At 55.3% G+C, this 19,527-nt stretch overlaps 5 protein-coding genes across 5 annotated transcripts; 3 read left to right on the top strand and 2 right to left on the bottom strand.

Annotated features, from left to right (window-relative positions):
* The first annotated feature begins 351 nt into the window (after positions 1-351).
* M406DRAFT_349114 (uncharacterized protein) lies at positions 352-3,304 on the top strand. Its single transcript, XM_040922443.1, has one exon. The coding sequence runs from the start codon at positions 1,062-1,064 to the stop codon at positions 2,793-2,795; it is 1,734 nt and encodes a 577-aa protein (XP_040781211.1). The 5' UTR covers positions 352-1,061; the 3' UTR covers positions 2,796-3,304.
* A 5,834-nt stretch (positions 3,305-9,138) lies between these two features.
* M406DRAFT_100779 (uncharacterized protein) lies at positions 9,139-9,837 on the bottom strand. Its single transcript, XM_040914923.1, has one exon. The coding sequence runs from the start codon at positions 9,831-9,833 to the stop codon at positions 9,342-9,344; it is 492 nt and encodes a 163-aa protein (XP_040781212.1). The 5' UTR covers positions 9,834-9,837; the 3' UTR covers positions 9,139-9,341.
* Positions 9,838-12,620: 2,783 nt separating this feature from the next.
* Positions 12,621-13,384, top strand: M406DRAFT_284844 (uncharacterized protein; the record flags this gene model as incomplete). The annotated part of the gene is made up of 1 exon (XM_040918589.1): positions 12,621-13,384. The coding sequence occupies one exon, from the start codon at positions 12,621-12,623 to the stop codon at positions 13,311-13,313; it is 693 nt and encodes a 230-aa protein (XP_040781213.1). The 3' UTR covers positions 13,314-13,384.
* A 349-nt stretch (positions 13,385-13,733) lies between these two features.
* Positions 13,734-16,074, bottom strand: M406DRAFT_34667 (uncharacterized protein; the record flags this gene model as incomplete). Its single annotated transcript, XM_040922215.1, has 5 exons — positions 13,734-14,738; positions 14,847-15,169; positions 15,280-15,406; positions 15,506-15,618; positions 15,717-16,074. 5 exons carry the CDS (start codon positions 16,072-16,074, stop codon positions 13,734-13,736), a joined length of 1,926 nt encoding a protein of 641 aa, XP_040781214.1.
* Positions 16,075-17,887: 1,813 nt separating this feature from the next.
* Positions 17,888-18,410, top strand: M406DRAFT_325704 (uncharacterized protein; the record flags this gene model as incomplete). Its single annotated transcript, XM_040920016.1, has 3 exons — positions 17,888-17,932; positions 18,027-18,188; positions 18,294-18,410. 3 exons carry the CDS (start codon positions 17,888-17,890, stop codon positions 18,408-18,410), a joined length of 324 nt encoding a protein of 107 aa, XP_040781215.1.
* Between the last annotated feature and the right edge of the window lie 1,117 nt (positions 18,411-19,527).

Consider the following 19,527-nt stretch of genomic DNA (forward strand, 5'->3'; position numbering starts at 1 on the left):
AGCCTGTAGGCTTCTGGGGCTTGGTCGTCAGCGCCGTGGGGCTCTGTTTTCAAGTTGCCCCGCCTAGTCGCCTCCCCTCCTTGTTCCTGCCAACCCCTCCCTGCCCGCTCCCTTCCCCCCCTAAATTGACCTCGCAGGTCGTTCCAGGGGCCCTTGCTCGCTCGACGTCCCATGTAAATGGGTCTCGTTCTAGGGGATAGCAATTGATTGGCCTCAACCAGGGGAGGCCCCCGTTTGCCCGCTTTGTGGTAATACCGTTGACCAATTTTCTCTTGGCCTATATCCCACCCGCCCGCGCCCCTCTGACCCAGAGGTCAGTCCCCAAGGTCTCACCACATGCTTTTCACGAGACTTCTTTCTACACTCTTCCTGTAGATAATCTCGTCTACATTTTCTTTTCTTTACGGGAAACTCCAGCGGAGGGACCTACTTTTTGGAATTTTTGCCTCCCCACCTCGATCTGTGCGACCCTGACCGTGCGTCACTTCCCACTGGGGACAAAGCCAACAACACTCTCTCTCTCTCTTGGTTCAATCGATATTCGCTTCATCTCTGGGCTATCCCTTTTAAACTTATTGTTTCTTCTTCCTTGACGAGCGGGCTTCACATAGATACCATTGTTACTGATCATCTTTCTTCTCATCACACCTTATCCTCGACCAGTCAACAGCTCTCAGGCAATCAAGACAAAGGAAAGGGAACCCGATTCAAAGGATCTGTTGCTTGACGGGTTATCAGGGGACAAAAGGGAAAGAAAGAGCTTGGGTCTGATCCCAATCGCCTTGTGCTGGGTCGAATCAACAAGAACCCAACGTCTTCGAAGAAGGGGAGAGAAAAAGGAGAAGATCCCAAAGGCTGCCACTACCCCGGCTTTTCCACAACATTCCAGTGTATTTCGTGCTGGCTCTCGAAATAACCGCCCTTCATTCACACCTAACCGCCCTTGGAGGCGCAAACGTCACCTTTCCTCATCACACCTGAGGTTATCAGCTCCAGATCCCAGAGCTTCCATCCGACCTCTTGCTCTTATTACACACTCTCCTCTTCCCTACGACCTCAAGATGTCTAGCGCGGCGGGCTCAAACTCCGCCATCGACCCGGAGGTGGAGAACCAGCTGTTGTCCAACTACCTCTACTATGTCCTCACGGTGGGTGCCGCTCTCGTGATCGGCTACAAGGTCTACGTTGTCACCCTTAGATATCTGCGAACGGTATCGTCTCTGGGCAACAGCACACAGCACTACTTTGCCAGGGAGTCATGGAAGGCAGCGTTTTTCAAGAGGAGCATCCAGTACTCGCCCGTGCTGCACAAGCGTCACAACCGCGAGTTCGCCCTCAGCTCCGCGGTGAACATGGGCACGCTGCCCACCAGGCTCCAGCTCTTCATCCTGGCCGGCTACTTTGCTACCAACATTGCCTTCTGCCTGATCGACATCAACCTCCACAGCAACTTCTCGTCCTGGATCGATCTGCTCCGCAACCGCACCGGTGTCCTGTCCATCGTCAACATGGTGCCTCTGTTCCTCATGGCTGGGCGCAACAACCCCTTGATCAACTGGCTCGGCATCTCCTTTGACAGCTTCAACCTGATGCACCGATGGCTAGGACGTATCGCCGCCCTCGAGGCCATTGCCCACACCTTGTGCTACTGGATCGGAAGCTCTGCCGACAGCAGCTTCGCCTCGGTCTTTGCCAAGACGCTGTCCAGCGAGTTCCTGATGTGGGGGTTCATCGGTACGGTCGGCTTCCTCTTCCTGACCATCCAGGCCGCCAGTGCCATCAGACACGCCTGGTATGAGATCTTCAAGATCCTCCACATCGTCGGCGCTGCCGTCACCGTCGTCGGCGTATGGTACCACTGCCAGCTCAAGGCCATGAGCCAGCTCAACTACCTGTATGCTGTCGTCGCCCTGTGGAGCTTCGACCGTGCGGCCCGCATGATCCGTGTCGCCTACGGCAACTTTGGGGCTGGAGGTACCAAGACCGTCGTCGAGGCCCTCCCTGGCAACGCCGTCCGCGTCACCGTCACCATGGCACGGCCGTGGGCGTTCGCACCAGGCCAGCACGCCTACCTCTATTTCCCCAGCATCAGCTGGACGCAGTCCCACCCCTTCTCGGTCGGCTGGAGCGAGGAGTCTGAGATGCACGACGGTGAGAAGCTGTCCATGGACCGCAACGACATCCTGGGCTACCGCAAGACCTCCATGTCGTATGTCATCCGCGCCCGCGCTGGAGCCACGGATACGCTGTACAAGAAGGCTGCTGCATGCCCCGACGGCCGGCTGGTGACGACGTGCTTCGTGGAGGGCCCGTACGGCGGCCTGCACAACATGAACTCGTACGGCACGGTGATGCTCTTCGCAGGCGGTGTGGGCATCACTCAGGCGGTGCCACACGTTCGTGACCTCGTGGCGGGCTACGCAAACGGCACCGTCGCCGCCCGCAAGATTGTGCTGTGCTGGATCATCCAGTCGCCAGAGCACCTGGAGTGGATCCGGCCATGGATGACGGAGATCCTGGCCATGGAGCGCCGGCGCGAGTGCCTGCGGATCATGCTCTTTGTGTCCCGGCCCCGGTCGACCAAGGAGATCCACTCGCCCTCCTCGACCGTCCAGATGTTCCCTGGCCGCCCCAACATTGAGCACCTCATCGGTGCCGAGATGGAGAACCAGGTGGGCGCCATGGGTGTCACCGTGTGCGGCCCTGGTGCGCTCTCCGACGAGGTCCGCCTTGCGGTGCGCAACCGCCAATACAACGGCACGATTGAGTTCTGCGAGGAGGCCTTCTCATGGTAAATGCGCAGTTCTCTCTCATCTGCGTCTGTTGTTCTTTTCAATTTTCCATTGTCCTCCGGCCCAAACCCCATGATGATCACATCTTTCAGCCTCCTCTCCATGAATCATCGGCGATACCCAAAGCGTCCTCTTCTAGCAGCCATCTCTGTCTCTCTCGGTGCGCGTGTGTAAATACATTCTTTCTTTTTTTTTTCTCTTCTTTTCTCTGATTTACGACATCTTCCTGTCTTTGACAATTTTTGACCTTTTTCCTCCCTCTCGTGCGTTTGTCTCTGGTTCGAGCGACCATGTTTGGACGGATGAACTGGGCAAAGTTTTTTGTACATCATTTGGTGCGCTGCAGGAAGGGGGTGGTGTCTAGGAGCAGCTTGTATCAGTGGATATTTGTGGGGGGGGGGGGGGGGTCCGGTGCAGATATAGAGAGAGATGGATGGTGGCTAGATATGGCATGACAAATGAAGTCTACTGAAGACGAACATTTCATAATTGATTTCGATGTGAGCCACTACAAAACATGAGTACACTTGTGAGCTGACTTGAGTGGCAAATGGTAAATGTGACGTGTGAGTGTGTGCCTACCACAGAAATCTCCCAGCCCCGAGTTTCGGGATTCAAGAACTGAGCGCGTGCGGTGCATTGTCCCAAAATGTACGTATGTTGGTTGCTAAAAGGGAGGCAACAGGCTCTTCTTCTTCCTCCTCCTCCATTCATATCCTTGTCATGATCCACCCCGGTGCGACGATACACAATACTACTACTGCTATATACTATGTCCTATACAAGATATATCCCGATCGTCACACAGACACCAAAGAGAGATAGAGGGAGAGAGGGTAGAGAAGAATGCGCCGGGACTTTGCCTTCTTTGCCAGCAAGGGCAAAACCCCGCCCTTGCTTACTTCTCTTTTGTTTATTGTGTTGAATGACTTCCTCTTCTCAACAAGAAGGGGTTTTGTTTATCGGTCGTCATCACTACTACATGTTTTGTTTCGCTACGAAAGCGCGACACGCACTAGATCAATCGTGCATGTACTGTCATATGTACTGTAGTAATGGTATACACACCATGTATGGTACCATAGTATACACACACACACACACACACACACACACACACAAGACCACGAGCCGCGCGACCTCATTTGGAGGGGAGGCCTTCTGCGGCAAGACTCCACCTGGTGGGGCACGCTCAGTGCAACCAGCTACTTTTGAAACTAACATGTCTTGATGCACGATGACTGCAGGTGACGAGGGAGGGGTGGGTGGCAGGAGGACCGGGGATTGGTTGGTTTCCCGGTAGGTTTGGGGGGAAATCAAGGGCGTATTGCATCGAACTACCACTAGCAGTAGTGATACTAGTATGATCGAAGCTGAAGCTGAAGCCTGTTTTCCATAGCAACGAGAGAGCAAAAGCAAGGAATTACTGCATGACTTTGGGGGTTGGCTTTTTGAGGAGGGCGGGGAAGGATGTTTGTGGCGGCGGCCGCCTTGGAGGAAGAGGGAAGAGACGGGCTTTTTGCGGCCGGATGACGGATACTGCCACAGATTTTACTTCCTAGTTCCTTTCAAAACCCGAATCCACCTCTCATTTTCCCCCGGTAGCCTGACTTTCCCTCTCTCTACTCTCTCAAGATGTGTCGTTTTTTTTTCCCTTTTGTCTCTTTTCAGATTTGCGAGTCTCTTCTGTGATATGTACTGTGTGATCTGTAGTATGACAAAATTGTCGAGTATGCTCACTGCCATACTACGCCACTACTGTAGTATGAGGTGCATGATTCTAGGATCTTTTCCAGTCCTGGGTAAAAAGCCTCCATCGATATGCACGTCAATCCAAGGCGGCGAAAGCGGAGGCGATCATCTGCCAGATTTCTCTCTTGTGTGTCTTGAGAGCGCATCAAACCAAAAATCCTTGCTCCACAGTAGCACTGCAGTAGTTTGAAAAAGGACCGCCCCTCATCCCGGTAGATGGGCGATCTCGCGAAACTTGGTCGCAACAGCAAGAAAAAAGCAAACAAATGCCATGGTACTATGGTAACTTTACTAGCGTAGTGTACTACTGTATGGCTACTGTATGATACAGTAGTAGTAGAACGCGTCGAACAAGGTGGCTGCCGCTGTTGTTGTATTGTTTAGTACAGTGGGGCTGGTCTTGGGAGAGAGGGGCAGTGGGAAAGGGGACGGGCACAACTTGGACAGCCTTCTGAAGCATGCCTGCAGCAGTTTTTGGGTGGCTGGTGGCTGGGACCTAAATTTGGGTCGCACTCCCGCGCCGCCGTGACTTCCCACCCACACCCCCCCCCCTGGTTGTCGAGGTGACCACTGAGAGGCGCCAAAACAACATCGAAGGTCGGCGAGAAGAACATCCACAAGCTGCGCACCCCACAATTGCTGCACCAACCCCCCGCCGACCGACAAGGGGGGAAACAAAAAGCCTCCACAAAAATTTGTACATACAGTAAACCTGTCCCAGAAACTGGGCTCGTCTTTGAAAGGAGCCTTGTCTTTCGATCTCGCCTGAATTACTTTCTCCATTCTGCCTCAACACCATCTTCTTTTTTCCTCGTGCGATGCATTGTCGCTATCGCAATCGTCTTCTCGCTTCGACTCGTCACGGTCCTGCAGAGGTATAGAGAGAGAGAGAGAGAGAGAGATACACACACAAGAGAGAAGTAGCGGGCGGCCCTTGTCAGGTGTCAGCTGGTCAGTGCTGTAAGACGCAGCACACAGCGTCTCGTTACAGGGGCTTTAAGGACAAACAATACAAGGCTATAACGCGCGCTGGGGAAGGGGAGGAAGGTCAGGGTCACTTTCTTCAACCAATCTTTGGCCTGCCTTCTTTTTGGTTTCGCATCCTACACGCGCAATCCCTCACCGCGCTGTCATTGCACGACTCTTTTTCCTTCCTTGCGCGCTCAGGCTGTCAACATCTCTTTTTTCCCCGGGCCTTTTCTTCTTTCTTTCTTCCTTTTCTTCCCTCCCTCTCGTTTCCTCCCTTTTACACCTACTATCGTAGGACAGGATCCAGACACTCTGTTTGGGGTTCGACGCAGCGGAGAAGAAAGGCCCAGCCCGATTTCGAGCTTAGAGAGCGGGCCAATTGACCTGAAGCAAAGATCGTGATCCCAGGTCCAGATCCAGCCCACCTGAATTAAACCAAGGCAACGACAAGCTTGCAGACCAACCCCCAACCCTCCTTCTCCCCCCCTCTCTTTTTCCTACTACTGCCAACCCAGCCCAGCAGAGAAAGAGAAGAGAGATTGGCCCACTTAGGAGGCCTTCACTCAGTCACTCACTCACTCACTCACCCGCCCATTCACTCGCTTGAGGGGAAACGACTTTGATCCCGCCCAACCCACCCTTTTCACTCTTTATTTCCCAAAAGGAACCACACACGCACAAACACACACGCACACACATACACACGTGTCCAACGTCTAGAGACCATGGCGCGCCCGTCTGCTAGCAACAAGCCGGCCGCCATGGACACGGGCTACCTGTCACAGCAGGTCAACACCATCATTGGCCAGCTGCACGGCCTGTTCGACGACATTGGCGTGCCCAGCCACGAGCGGGAATCGAGAGAAGCAGAGGTATGTATACTAAGTACACACACGCACGAAGACGCACACTCAAGAAGCACTTGTCTTTCACGTTCCCGCCAATAAAGAAATCCAATCCGCCCCTTCCTTCCTCTCTCTCTCTCCTCTATTCAGTCACACAGATCTACGGAGATCAAGATCGATTACCTTACGTCCTGAATATGAAAATTCTCCGAACCAAGGGGATTGCACGCCGCACAATGACGTGGGTCGACAAAGAGGCTAACCACCGTATCCACATGTGTAGCTCTTTGAGGCCCTCTCTGAGGCCCTGAACAGCCAAGTGCGCCGGGTCACGACCGAGAAGAAGGACCTAGTCGCCGAGGCCCAGGAGATCATCACCACCATCCGCCAGATGCAGGCCTCGCTAGAGGATCCCAACTCGCGCCGCAGCTATCGGGACGAGGATGACGGCCTGCAGGTCTCCTACCCGCTGAATAGATGCATTCAGGGCCTGAAGGAGAAGCATGCGCAGGTCGCCAGGGCCCACAGGGAGCGCTTCGAGCAGGTCCAGAGTAGGTTTCTCCTCTTCACCGCTTCCCCAAACCCCCCCCCCCCCCCTCTTTTCAACCCTCCTTGGGTGCCTCATCTCGTCAGACTCGCAGATTGGGCCAGGTGAAGCTGACCTTGGACCACAGAACTTGTCCAGGCGCTCGAGTCGTACTCGTCTCATCTCGAGCCCGGCTTCGTCAGGATAGAGCTCCCTCCTGTCGGGCCAGACCAGACCATCCCGCCCAACTTCGATATCTCTCCTCGGTACGTCGACAGTGTGGACCAGGAGTTCACCCGCGTCTACGAAGAGTATGAGCGCCGCATCGAGACGGTCAGGTCGCTCTGTGAGACCATCATCCAGCTGTGGGCAGAACTCGGCACCCCGCAGGTGCAGACCGACGCCGCCATCGTCAAGAACTACCGTGACACCCCAGAACAGCTCGGCCTCCACGAAGAGGACATTGCCCGCCTCCGCGCCAGGCGGGACAAGCTAGAGAACGAGAAGAAGAGCAGGGAGAAGCGCCTGCGCGACCTCAAGGATGCTGTCGAGGCCCTCTGGGAGAAGCTCGGTGTGGAGGAGCAGGATCGTAAGGCGTTCCTGAACGCCAACCGTGGCTGCGGTATCCGACAGATTAACGAGTTTGACGACGAGCTAGCGCGGCTCAACGAGCTCAAGCGCCAGAACCTGCACCTGTTTGTCGAGGACGCGCGCTGCAAGCTCCAGGAGCTGTGGGATGCACTGTACTTTTCCGAGGACGAGATGCTCGAGTTCACGCCTGCCTTCTCTGATGTACACAGCGACGCCCTCCTCGAGGCCCATGAGCAGGAGATCGAGAGGCTCGAGACGCTGAGGGAGCAGCGCGCCCCGACCCTGGCCCTGGTCGACAGACACCGCACATTGATCGCCGAGCGGGACGAGCTGGCGGCTTCCAGCCAGGACGCCTCGCGGCTGCTGGGCAAGGGGCAGAAGGGTGAGAAGCGTGATCCCGGCAAACTGCTGCGAGAGGAGAAGATGAGGAAGAGGATCGCGAAGGAGCTGCCCAAGGTGACGGCGGAGCTGCGGAAAGGCCTGGAGCAGTGGGAAGAGGAGTGGGGCCGGCCGTTCTTTGTGCACGGCGAGAGGTACCTGGACACCATCGAGGAACAGGACAGACCTTCTGCTGCCCCTGCACCTCGATCACGGACGCCCGCTAACACGTCGATGCCCTCGAGGCCGAGCACGGCGCCAAGGTCGGCACCGCCGGTCAGCCGCTCCAACAGCGTTGTCAGCACCACCAGATCCCAGGCGCCCAGCCGCGCTGGCGCAAAAACCCCCACCTCTGCCACTTTTAACTCTCTCCCAACCAAGCGGGGCCAGCCTCCACAGATGGTCATCACGCCGAGGGGCAGCCCGACCAAGGGCAGCCCGCTCAAGACAACCAGCCCGTCCAAAATACCGGCCCGCGCCCCGCTCTCCAACCTGAAACACGTCAACGAAGCAAGCAGCAGGCTCGGTCAAGAGCTGGAGAAGCCTAACCCTCTGCAACGTGGTACCGTGCCACTGATGCGCGCCCCACCGCCCAAGATGCGAGACCTGCACTCAGTGCCAGAGCTGGACGCGCCGGCCAGCCATTACCGCTACACGGATCTAGGATCGAGCCCCATCCGCCAGACCAGCCCTGAGGATGTCTACGACGACCGGCCTCAGCAGCACAGCGGCGAGTACGAGCGTCCTACGCACCACCACAGCGCCGAGTACGAGCGGCCCAGCTCACACCATGACTTCCGCGACTACCCGGGCAGGGGCTCGCTCCGCTACGACGATGATGACAGCCCACGGCAGCACCAGCGATTCGCACAGTCCTTTGCACAAGCACATCGTGGCGCCCCGCAGATCCGCCAGATCTCGAACGGATCTACCAACTCAAACGAGACGGTCATCACGGGATCGGAGAACTGGGAGACGTACGACGACGCCTCGGAACCAGAGGAAGACGCCGGAGAGGTGTATTTTGCCAAGATCCGCCAGTCGAGATCCGGGCCCAGCTATGTCCCGAGCGAGGCGTACTCGCACTTCAGCTCAGGCAGCCAGCAGGGCAAGAGGCTGCGCGGCATCCCACCCGCCCAGCAGCCGCAGGTGATGGTCGACGAGGATGGAAACCGCATCTTCTCGGGCAGCGAGTGGACGGACGAGGATGCTGGCTATTAGGGGGCAAAAAGGGTCCGCCGATCACGTTCATGATGATGATGACGCCCTCCCTTGCCGCGGTCTAATTACCTTGTCTTGCATGGATATGATATGGTGGTTTTTTTTTCTTTTCTTCTTTCTTCGTCCTTCGATTCTCATATCTGTCTGGCTGGCTGGGCTGGTGGTGGGTTTTTGGTTCCGCCTATAAATCGTCCACGGGTGGATAAGGTCTGGCTCGGCCGACCATTGCATTTGAAGTCTCTGACTCGTCACATTTCGGGCCCGCCGCTATTCCTTGCTACGGGCAGTTGTGAAGACGGAAGGCCCGCGATGGTCCAGAGTGGAGAGAGTATGTGAGATATCATTCCCATGGTTATCACGAACAGGTCGTGATATAGACAGAGAGACACACACAAGAGAGAGATACACAATGGAGCGGGGATGGGACGCAGGAGCCAAGGAAATCTGGGGGCTGCATCTTTCTTCCTTTGGAGTCGGGGAACAAGCGCACTGGCGTTTTTCAAGGATTTGATTGTTTTTCTCTTTCATTTCTTCATCGCACATTCTCAAGCCTTTGTGTGTTCTTTCGGACTCTGCAGATGGACGGACTGTTCGAAGGTCTGACTTGTTGTTTGATGATGATGGCCGGCTGCACCACAAACACAGCAGTAAAGCTGTGCGCCAAGGGAAAAGCAAGGTCATGATCAGATGATGATGATGATGACGACTGATTGAGTGTATGTTTATGGCTGTCGCTTGTACTTTGAAAATACACAGCATCGGTAATCCTGGATGACTATGTGCGCATGCCTTTAGTTTCACACGTCGAGAAGTGAGTGAGTGACGTTGATTGTTGTATGTTCCGAGTCAAATGCAACTGTCAGTTGGTCTAGCGGGCCGTTTGCGGCTCTTCTGGCTCAGGCTACACCTGGTTCTGGGAGGTGGGGGGGGGCGGGGCTTGTGCAACATGCTACAACAGTAGCGCTAGAAAGCTGCAAAGTGGCCAAAGGCGGCAGACAGGGTTGCATTCAGCAAACGCGGAGACTTTTCGTTAGGGCTGTTCCCAGCCCTGTCAGGCGCTGTTGCAGGTGGATCAGGTCTGTCCAGGTGGTCTCATGCGGTGCGCCCCCAAGCTCGTCCCCTTAGTGCTGGGGGTGGCTGCGTACAGGGGGGTTGGGGGACGCGAGGGGCAGATGGACACTATTACATCACCTACTTACGGCACACCAAGAGGAGGTATGTGTACTGTACCTGACTTGCTACCCTTGACCCCTTTTATTCTCTCCAATGATGATTCACAAAGCGTCCGGTGCTTCCATCCACGACTGAGACCTGTGTTGACCTGATTTGTTTTGATTCTTGTACTTCTGCTTTTGTCTTGGTCATTTTTGATTTGTTCTCTCTTCGTTGTTTGCACCACACACGAACATTGCGAGCGGAGCATTTGACAACAGAGGTCATCCATTTTTTAAACGACGGACGGCCAGGAAGAGGCTCGTGACCCTTCTACAACCCACCCCCCTCCCCCATTTTAAATTCACCTCTGGCTCTTTCTCTCTCTTCTACTCGACGACCGACCGACCCGAGACCCAGCCCTACATCCAGATCCAGTCTCATGCACAGGCCCTCGTCGAATCCTCCGTCTCGCCATGACGACGTGTCGACAGCTGCAGTAAACTCGGCTTTTCTCTCCAATGCAATGCATCTACCTCCTTCCGAACCACCTTTCGATGTCCTTCCTAGCATCCACTCGTTTCCCTTGACCTTATCGAAACTGCTTCCTCCGCCTTCTCCTCCTTCCTCTTCTTCGCTCTCCCCAGCGGAAGACAGCGACAACGGGCCATGAATGCCCTCACCTCCTCCTCGTCTTCCTCTTCCTCCTCTCCACATACGAACCGCCCATACTTGCACCCTACCGATGCCAGCAGCGATGAGCAAGGGGGTGGCGGTGGTGGTGGCGGCCCTCACCACAGGTTGACACCCCAGGAGGCAGCGGTGAGAGGTGCGTCACTGGCTTTCCAGAAACAGAGGGATCAGGCGGACGGCGGCGGCATACAGAGACACGCCACAGGCAACAGCAGCGTTGGCGGTGGTGGGCGGATCAGCCGGCAGACCACGGGCGGGAGCTCATATGCAGGCGATGCGGCGTTGGAGAGGGAAAGAGAGAGGGAGCGACAGGCGCTATTCCTCAGTCCCTCCTCGGCGGCGTCAGCAGGAGATTCGGATAGGGGCAGTGGCGGCGGCGGTCATCTGGGCCTGTCCCCTGCTTCAGCGGCCAACAAGACGGCAACGGTCCGAAAGAGTGCGAGCTTCATTGCGGCAACGCTGGCAGCTAGCCGGAGCGCTAGTCCCGCCTACGGTACGACAGTGGCGGCGGAGGGCGGCGGTGGCGCTGGAGGTATGGCCGCGGCGAGGAGATCGCCCCTGCGAGAGCCACTGGAGGTGCAAAGGGGCTCCAGAAGTCGGAGGGGCGGCTCGGGGTCAGCATCGCCAACCAAGAGCGCGGACGATCGCACAGACACGACGTCCCTGGCACCGGCGACCTCGTTGATCTCACTGTTCGAGAACAGGGGGGAGGGGAATACAGACCCTGTGAAGAGCAGCCCGAGGAAGTCTGTCCGGGAGAGGCCGAGATCACGATCTCAGGAGCCTCCTGTGGGACTTGAAAGAAGGCTTCCGAAGGGGGACCGCGAAATCATGTCGGAGGAGGCCAAGTCTGCGTCAGGGTCCAGGCCCAAGCCAAGTCCGAAGCCAAAGCCAAAACAGAAACCAAAGGTTCGACCGAGAGAACAGACACCCTCGCCGCCGCCGCCGCCGCCGCCGCCACAATCAGCAGCCTTGAGGAGAAGCCACACCGAGATAGTGTCACCAATACCTAGGAGACCAAAGACGAAGCCGCAATTGGAGGCGAAACTAGAGGCTGTTACACCTATCAATGATGATGGTGACGATGCGGACAAAAATACTAGGCCAAGGTCGAGGTCAAAGGCGAAGCCCAAGATCTCAAGACCTCAACCCGCAGAGCCCAGCAGCAGAGACGAGAACCGACCAACAACACCACATGTGAACAGCGAGGAGACCCAGAAGATACTGCGAGATCCACCAGGCCGTCCAAGCCCAACCTCCCCCTCCACGCCAGTCAGGAATCGCCCACAGCCAGGTCCTCGAAAGAGCGTGGAGGTCTCGGAGCGGATGCCCCTCGGGCTAAAGAAGCAGGACGCGCCGCGACAACAACCTAGGATCCCGCACAACGATGGACAGGAGGAATCCAGGTTGCTGACTATAGAGGGCACAGCGGACGCGAGACCGTCTACTGCCAGCTCAAGATCGTCAAACGACTCCTTTGTCTCTGCGACTTCAGAGCCTACGCGCGACGACACAGATCCACTGCGTACTACTGCTACCACTGGTGGTGGACAGCTTCTGCCTCATGCCGTCATGACGACGCTCAGTCCAAAACCGAGTCGGCCTCGATCGGCCCAGCCTTCCGCCCCTCCTGCGCCTCCCATGCGTCGAAGCGTCACAGGCTCTTCCCAGCTCACCGTGGATTCTCTGTCCAACGCCATAATGGCAGGCTCTCTCGCCTCAGCCAGGCACACACCAGTGTCGCTGGCTGACAGCAGCCGCACACCTCCACCGGTGCCGCCCTCCCGGCGCAAGGGCGGTGCAGGCCCACCACAGCCACCACGGCGCATGAAGCATACCCTACGGCAGCCCATATCGCTCTCGGATGACGAGGACACCCGGCGTCCGCAGCACCACAAGAGGGCGCTGAACAACAAGAAGCACGCACACCATGAGGGATCCCGGCGGCGGTGGCGCGAAGAGATTACGGAGCGCGAAAAGAAGCGGTACGAGGCCGTGTGGGCATCCAACCGCGGCTTGTTCCTCGTGCAGGCGGCCACCACCAACAACACCACCCAGCAGCAGCCCGTCCGCAATGAGAGCTACGAGGAGCTGTCGGGGTACGTGGCCAACGTGGTGGTGAGGGACATCTGGGCGCGGAGCAGGCTGCCGGCTGCCGAGCTCGCCGAGGTCTGGGACCTGGTGTACGGTCAACAGGGGCAGGCCAAGGTGCACGCGGCGCTGGACAAGAGGGAGTTTGTGGTGGGCATGTGGCTGATCGACCAGCGGCTGCGGGGCAGGAAGATCCCGCCGAGGGTGAGCGACAGCGTGTGGGACAGCGCCAAGGGGTTGAGGGTGCTGGACCCTGGCGGTGTTGGGACCCACGGCCACGGGCAGAAGGGAAAGGGGAGATGAAGATGATGAAGAGTGTTGGGAGGAGCAAGAAGGAGCAAGGAGAAGGAAAGGAAACGAAGAGAGAGAGAGAGAGAGAGAGGAGACAAGATGGGTCTGCTGATCCTGTATGCATTCATGCGGTTCATTGTGTGGTTCAGCATTTTGCATAGACTGCATTTCTCTTTTGGCAGAAGTGATACCCCCCGCTTCCTATAGGCAGCCCTTTTTTGTTCTTTTTTTTTTATAGGAATTGGTGACAGTTGGCCATTCATTCCAACATTATTATCTCGATGGTCAGTCGAATATGAAGTGACACGACTTGGCTTGACTGACAAAAGCCTACATATATTATTTATATATATATATATATGTGTGTGTGTGTGTGTGTGTGTGTGTGTGTGTGTGTGTGGTCAACCAATGCGATCCCACCCTTAGCCAGATTTACCCCAGCTCCCTCAACAACAGGTAACAGTTCTTGGGCTTGTGCGTGAGGCTGTCAAAGGCCTCGTAGCCCCCAAGCTTCTCTGGCACGGGCAGCAGCTCATACATGCAGACCATGACCACGACCAGAACCCTCATTTCAAGGTACGCCAGCCTCTTCCCGAAACATCCGCGCAGGCCACCCCCGAACTGCAGCACAGGCCCAGAGTGCACATCAAACACATCCTCCTCCTCCTCCTCTTCTTCTTCTTCCTCCTTCTCTTTCTCCTCCTTCCTTTCCCCCCTCCTTCTCCTTCTGAGCCACCTTTCGGGCTTGAAGACGCCAATGTCCTCTGCATCCCACTGCCGCACTCTTGTTGCTCCTGGCGCCGCCGCCGCCGCCGCCACCATGTTCTCCTTGGCCTCCCGCGACGACGGCGACCGCTGCTCTTCCGCGATGGTCTCGTTCAGCGTGTTGGGGAGGACGTAGCCGGGCCCGTTGGACATGAAATACACGTCTGTGCCCTTGGGGATGGCGTAGCCCAGCAGCTGGGTGTCGCGCGTGGCCTGCCGCACCGCCGACGCCGCCGTGCCCGCGCACCGAAAGATCTCCTCGACGACGGCGTCGAGGTAGGGGATCTGGGCCGAGGTGATGGCGTCGGCGGTGGGGACGACGGCGGCGGCGGCGGCGGCCTGGTTGGGACTGTCGCAGGAGGACGAGGAGGAGGAGGAAAAGTGCTGCTGCTGCTGCTGCTGCTGCTGCTGCTGCTGCTGTTGTTGTTGTTGTTGTTGTCGTCTGCGCAGCTTGTCTCGCAGCTTGGTCTGCACGCGCGGGTGGTCGGCCAGGAACTTGACGGCCCACATCATGGTCGTCGCCGTGGTGTCGTGCCCGCCGATCAGGAACCCGAACAGCTCGTCCTTGGCCTCGGGGCTGTCGTAGGCGGGCGGGCGGTTCTCCTTGGCGGCGGCGAGGGTCTCGCGGCGCACGAGGTGGTCTGTGGCGCAGGTGATGCCTGTGAACTCTCCCTTGGTGCCCAGCAACGTTGCTGCTGTTGCTGCTGCTGCTGTTTCTTCGGTTCCTGTTCCGCTGTTGCTGTTGTTGTTGTTGTTGTTGTCGTCGTCGTCGTCTGCCACCACCACCGCCACCAGCCTGCGCTTGGCGTCTGCGATGCGTTCTTGGATGAGGCGAGTCTTGTAGGCGCGGGCACGGCGGTAACGTGGGGTTTGGCGGAGCAGCCAGTGGCTCTGGCGCGGGAAGGGCGAGGTGGCGGCCATGTCGAGGCCGTCGGTGATGATGAGCATGGAGCGGACGTTCACGTTGTAGGGAGGCTTGGGGAGGGTGATGGGGTCGTCGTCTTGGAGGGGGATGGTGTGGGAGTTTGCGTGGTGGGTGGTTTTGAGGAAGCTGGTTTCTTCGGGGACGGTGTTGAGCTCGCTGCCGAATGCTACGTCCCAGACTGAGGAGGAGGAGAGATCTCAGGTTAGTCGTCTGTGTGGTGATGGTACTTTGCGAAGAAGACGAGGTCCTCAGGTGCAAGAGGAAGAAAGAGGGGGTTGGTTAACTTACTAGAGTCGAGGGCCATATGACTGATGTCCTCTGCGGCCAAAAAGGCATGGCCTGCGCCAGCCTGGTTTTTAACCCTCCATAATTCCATGAGATAGAGTGTGTGCTTGTGGAGACAAGGAGCAGCAACCTAAGAAAAGAGTTGTTAACCATGAAGTAGTTCGAACAAGAAGTTATTAGTGGACGGAGGATAGAACGAGAGTTGAGGTCAAGTCTTGTAGGTACGCACATTATTCAGAAACCCGCTCGCCATCGTATCCTGAAGAATACGACGGCCGGCTCGAAACTTTTGATTCGTAGACTGAATAATATGATGATTCGGCATCGTCCCGACAAAGGCATCTAGAGAGAAAGGCAAGGGAGGAGGGGGTTTTCCATGGTCAGTCTCGTTTTCTCTTTATGATTATCTTCAAGGACTATTTCATTACTACCTAACATACTCTTGAAAAAGTTGGACCGGTCAAAGTCCTTTCCGGTCCGCCGGAGCAGCACATCCTGCGCCTCTCGCGGATCCGTGACAAACACGGCCGGCCTGCAGAACGGTTTGAGGAAGAGCTGGTACACGGGTGAGTTGAGCTCGGCGCTCTGCTTCGTCATCCACTCGGTGAAGGTACCATTGTTCTTCTTGGTGAACTCTATCATGGGTGGTATGTCGCCCAGGAGTCGGGTCGTGGACGTTTTATGATGGGGGATGCCGGGGAGGGGTTTGGGAAGAGCTGCTCGGTACAGGGCATAGCACAGGGCGAGGGCGAAGGAAATTGTCCCATATGTGATGGGACTGTATAAGATGGATAGCATTTTTATGATGGAAGTGAACCAACCACCTGAGAAATCTCGAGGCAATCAATCAGTGAGCTCAGTTACACTCCCACAAGTGCATGGGTGTTGAGAGACGGATTGAAAATGACAACAGATGTTTCTCTGAAAAACATTGATCAAATGTCGCGGATATGATGATTCTGTATTATATATTCCTTGGACCAGGTGCGCATACATTACAATACTGTCGAAGGCTTTTTAGTAAACCAAACTACGGCCTGACCCGGTTCAGTATCGAGTTTAGACTCTGGTGCATGCCATTGTTCACATTCTTTCAACCAGAGCTAATCCATGATTTGAAGTGCTATAACGCGGGCGGAGAACAATTGGTACTTTTGGCGCACAATAGGGAGTTCCGTTCCAATCGTCTACTAGTATAATAGCTGTCTTTAAGAAAGTGCCTTAGTTTGAAGCAGCATATCATCCGAGGTTGCGCTCGTCCAAATGCTGAATCTCAAGTGGGCATATGAGAAAGGAGAGGGTGAGATGCCAGCTTTTTAACATCACAAGGGGTTTGCGACTCGATGTGTATGTGTGTGCTCGTACTCAAATTGTATGAATGTTGAGCTTATTTGGCCGAAGTCATTGCCTCAGTCTGTCATTGAGAATTATTAAGCGTGGGCGATTGTGCTATAGATGGATTGCAATGAGAACATACCTGATACTCTTGAGAGGGCCACATTGATGACTTATGCCGTCTATAACCCATCAGACCACTTCTATATGAACTGGCTGAGTCTTTTATCGACTTCTACTTACAAGTGTACCAGAGAGCTTCTTGATTGCCTGGTAAACTTGATCGAGTTTAGACCTCAAGTACCTCTGGCGATATTGATATGCAAGAAAGAGCAACACAGTTAACCACCTTCAAACTGATCATTCAAAAAAAAAATAGTAGCAGTTCCGGAGCCTCCGGAACTTGAACATCATGGGCCGTTTTCTTTGCAGTATTGTGTGCACACAGATCGAAGCCACAGACGAAAATGATAGTTTAGCTTTTGAGAGACACAAGTAAAAGTTTAGCATTAATTATGCTGTACCACCTGCAGGCTCCCACAGCACCCCCCAAGCCGCTGACTGTCAAGCGAAACTCGCGGCTGACGGCAACCTTCACCGAATCAACCAATGAAGGATCACCGCCAACCGCGCAGACCCCCTGTACGCGGGATATTCAATGGATGTCGTTCGCTGTTGTGGTGAGGCTGAGCGGGCCGGCGCCAGGGTCGCCATCAACCCGGCCGCCCATGAGAGGCCACAGACCTCGACAGTCGTTTGAAACATGGAACGGCAAAAAGGTCTTGTACAAGATGTTTCTTCGGATTTGTCGGATCATTCGTTCACTTTAATAGCCGCCTTGCGTGCACCGCCGTACGGATTCATACGTCTTTCGAGATGCGGCTGCGCAAATGGACAATTGATTACTTTAATTAGTACATTGGAAAGGGGGGGGGGGGGTTCGGATGTCTCTGCAGGTGACATAAGATGGGGAGAAAAAACATTAAAACACACTGAAACTCCCTGCCTAGAAATTCCGAATCTGTTGGGTCAGTTTCTATGCCGCCAAAGTTTCGACCTTTTTCCTGGCCACCACAAAACCATTGAAATACTGCAGACTTCCCTCATCGGTGGACTGGGCAACTTGATTGAATCGTCCATTCTCGGGGTTACCCATTTTCTTCGTTTCTCTTTCTCCCTTTTCTTTCGTGTAAACAAGAGGCAGGTCCTCGATCCGGTATCCCAAAAACAGATAATTTGATCAGAGGACGACATTTCTTCCCCGTTTGTTGATACAATGGGTAACGCTCCTTCAAAGTCACCCAATGCGGACGGATATCTCGTAAGTATTTAGCACCTAGACACAAAGAGAGAGGGGAAAATACAACAGTACTATCTTTTTTCTTTTCAAACATCAACTCATACCATATATCTAGGACTATGGCGCTATCTGTCCCGACTCCCCATCGTCTTTCGAGGAGAGGGACATGTTCGAGGATATCATCGCAGAGCCACTGGTGGCGTCTGACCGCAAGCCCTCGATGAAGTCGCGGCGCAAGTCGTGGGACTCGGTCCACTCAAGAGACAGCAAGCGAATTGTAAGTTGGAATATTCCCCAAGCACCTTGTTTCCCAACCCCTCCCTCTTTTCTTTACCTCTCTATCAGCGTCCTCTGGTTGGCCTGGTCTAATTATATCAAATAGTCGTTGGACTCTGCATTTGACGCCGCCAAAGATGCGCTGGACAAGATGATGCCCAGGTCCAAGTCGTACAATAAGATTGGCGGCAGGCCGAAGGAGTTGATTGGGGTTGAGTGGTAGATATTGGAGGTGCCCAGGCGGCCTTCAATACCAACGCCAAGGAGCCAAGAAGACTTGCTTCGGGGCAGGCTCGGCATCGTGGGTGATCATGTCGAGCGAGCAAGCTGGTTTCTTGCTTTTGACGTGCATATGACATCGGTAAAGGAGTCTTTTCCAAGGGGAAGCTCAAACTTACAACTGCGTGGCTGCGGATGTTATGTCTCACCCCTGTTGAATAGACATGGTTCGTGGTCTATATAGAAAGGTATAGATGCCAGCCTCGCGGAAATGATTTACGAGAATATATACGGTGTGTATTCAAGAATGTGCCCCGTGAACAAATCATGCCGGTGGGCTGGGTAAGTCGGAGTTCGTTGTCGACAATGGGCCCACCCGAGACACTGCAGACTCGGGAAGATAGAGTAAACAAGAAGAATAATGCTAATCGGCGTCCCAGATGGATTCAGCTACGAGAGCAAAAGGCGCCAAAGCCATGGGCACTGTTGCCTGTCACATTCCCGGCTCGCTCCCTTCACTCGACTCTCCCTCTCCTCGTAAGCTTAGACCACTCACGTCCAGGGCTGGACGAGCCTGCGGGCACCCAAGTCGACTTAGATAGTGCAGGATACCAAGACCTCACCCCAAGGACAATAGAAATGCCACCAAATCTTCTTCGCCAAGCCTCTGGGCAAGCAGGATCTGCACTAACAGCAGGACCTTGCAAGATGTCTTAGATCCGCATCCCCCCCCCCCCAAAAAAAAAAAAACGCTCGACACGCCCACGCATCTGCTCTCGTTGACGTTGTTGTGTAACGCACGCCTGCCGTCCTCGGTGCGTGACCTATTCCATTGAAGCTCAGTGCGTGGGTTGGAGCTCGGCTTCGTGAGTCGAAGAGGACTATGACGAGCGCTGAAGGGATAACTTGCCGGGTGTCTTCAGATGCCTCATCCAGTTCCGAGCTCTATAGGGTACAGACAGACGATTCTGCTTCGCTGACCTCCCTCTAGTACCCCCCCCCCCATCTGGACGTCGTCGAACCCCATCTTTTCCCAATACTCATCAATATTGGTACCACCTGGTTTTCCCCATATACAATCAGACAGAAGGCGACGAATGGGCCACGTGCCTCGTAATTCA

This window comes from Cryphonectria parasitica (assembly GCF_011745365.1).
Source record: "Cryphonectria parasitica EP155 unplaced genomic scaffold M406scaffold_1, whole genome shotgun sequence".
In the NCBI taxonomy this organism is placed as follows: domain Eukaryota; kingdom Fungi; phylum Ascomycota; class Sordariomycetes; order Diaporthales; family Cryphonectriaceae; genus Cryphonectria; species Cryphonectria parasitica.

Bases quoted from the DNA above. Each gene is read 5' to 3' on its own strand.
- M406DRAFT_349114 (XM_040922443.1), top strand. From the start codon at position 1,062: ATGTCTAGCGCGGCGGGCTCAAACTCCGCCATCGACCCGGAGGTGGAG.
- M406DRAFT_100779 (XM_040914923.1), bottom strand. From the start codon at position 9,833: ATGCTGTGTATTTTCAAAGTACAAGCGACAGCCATAAACATACACTCA.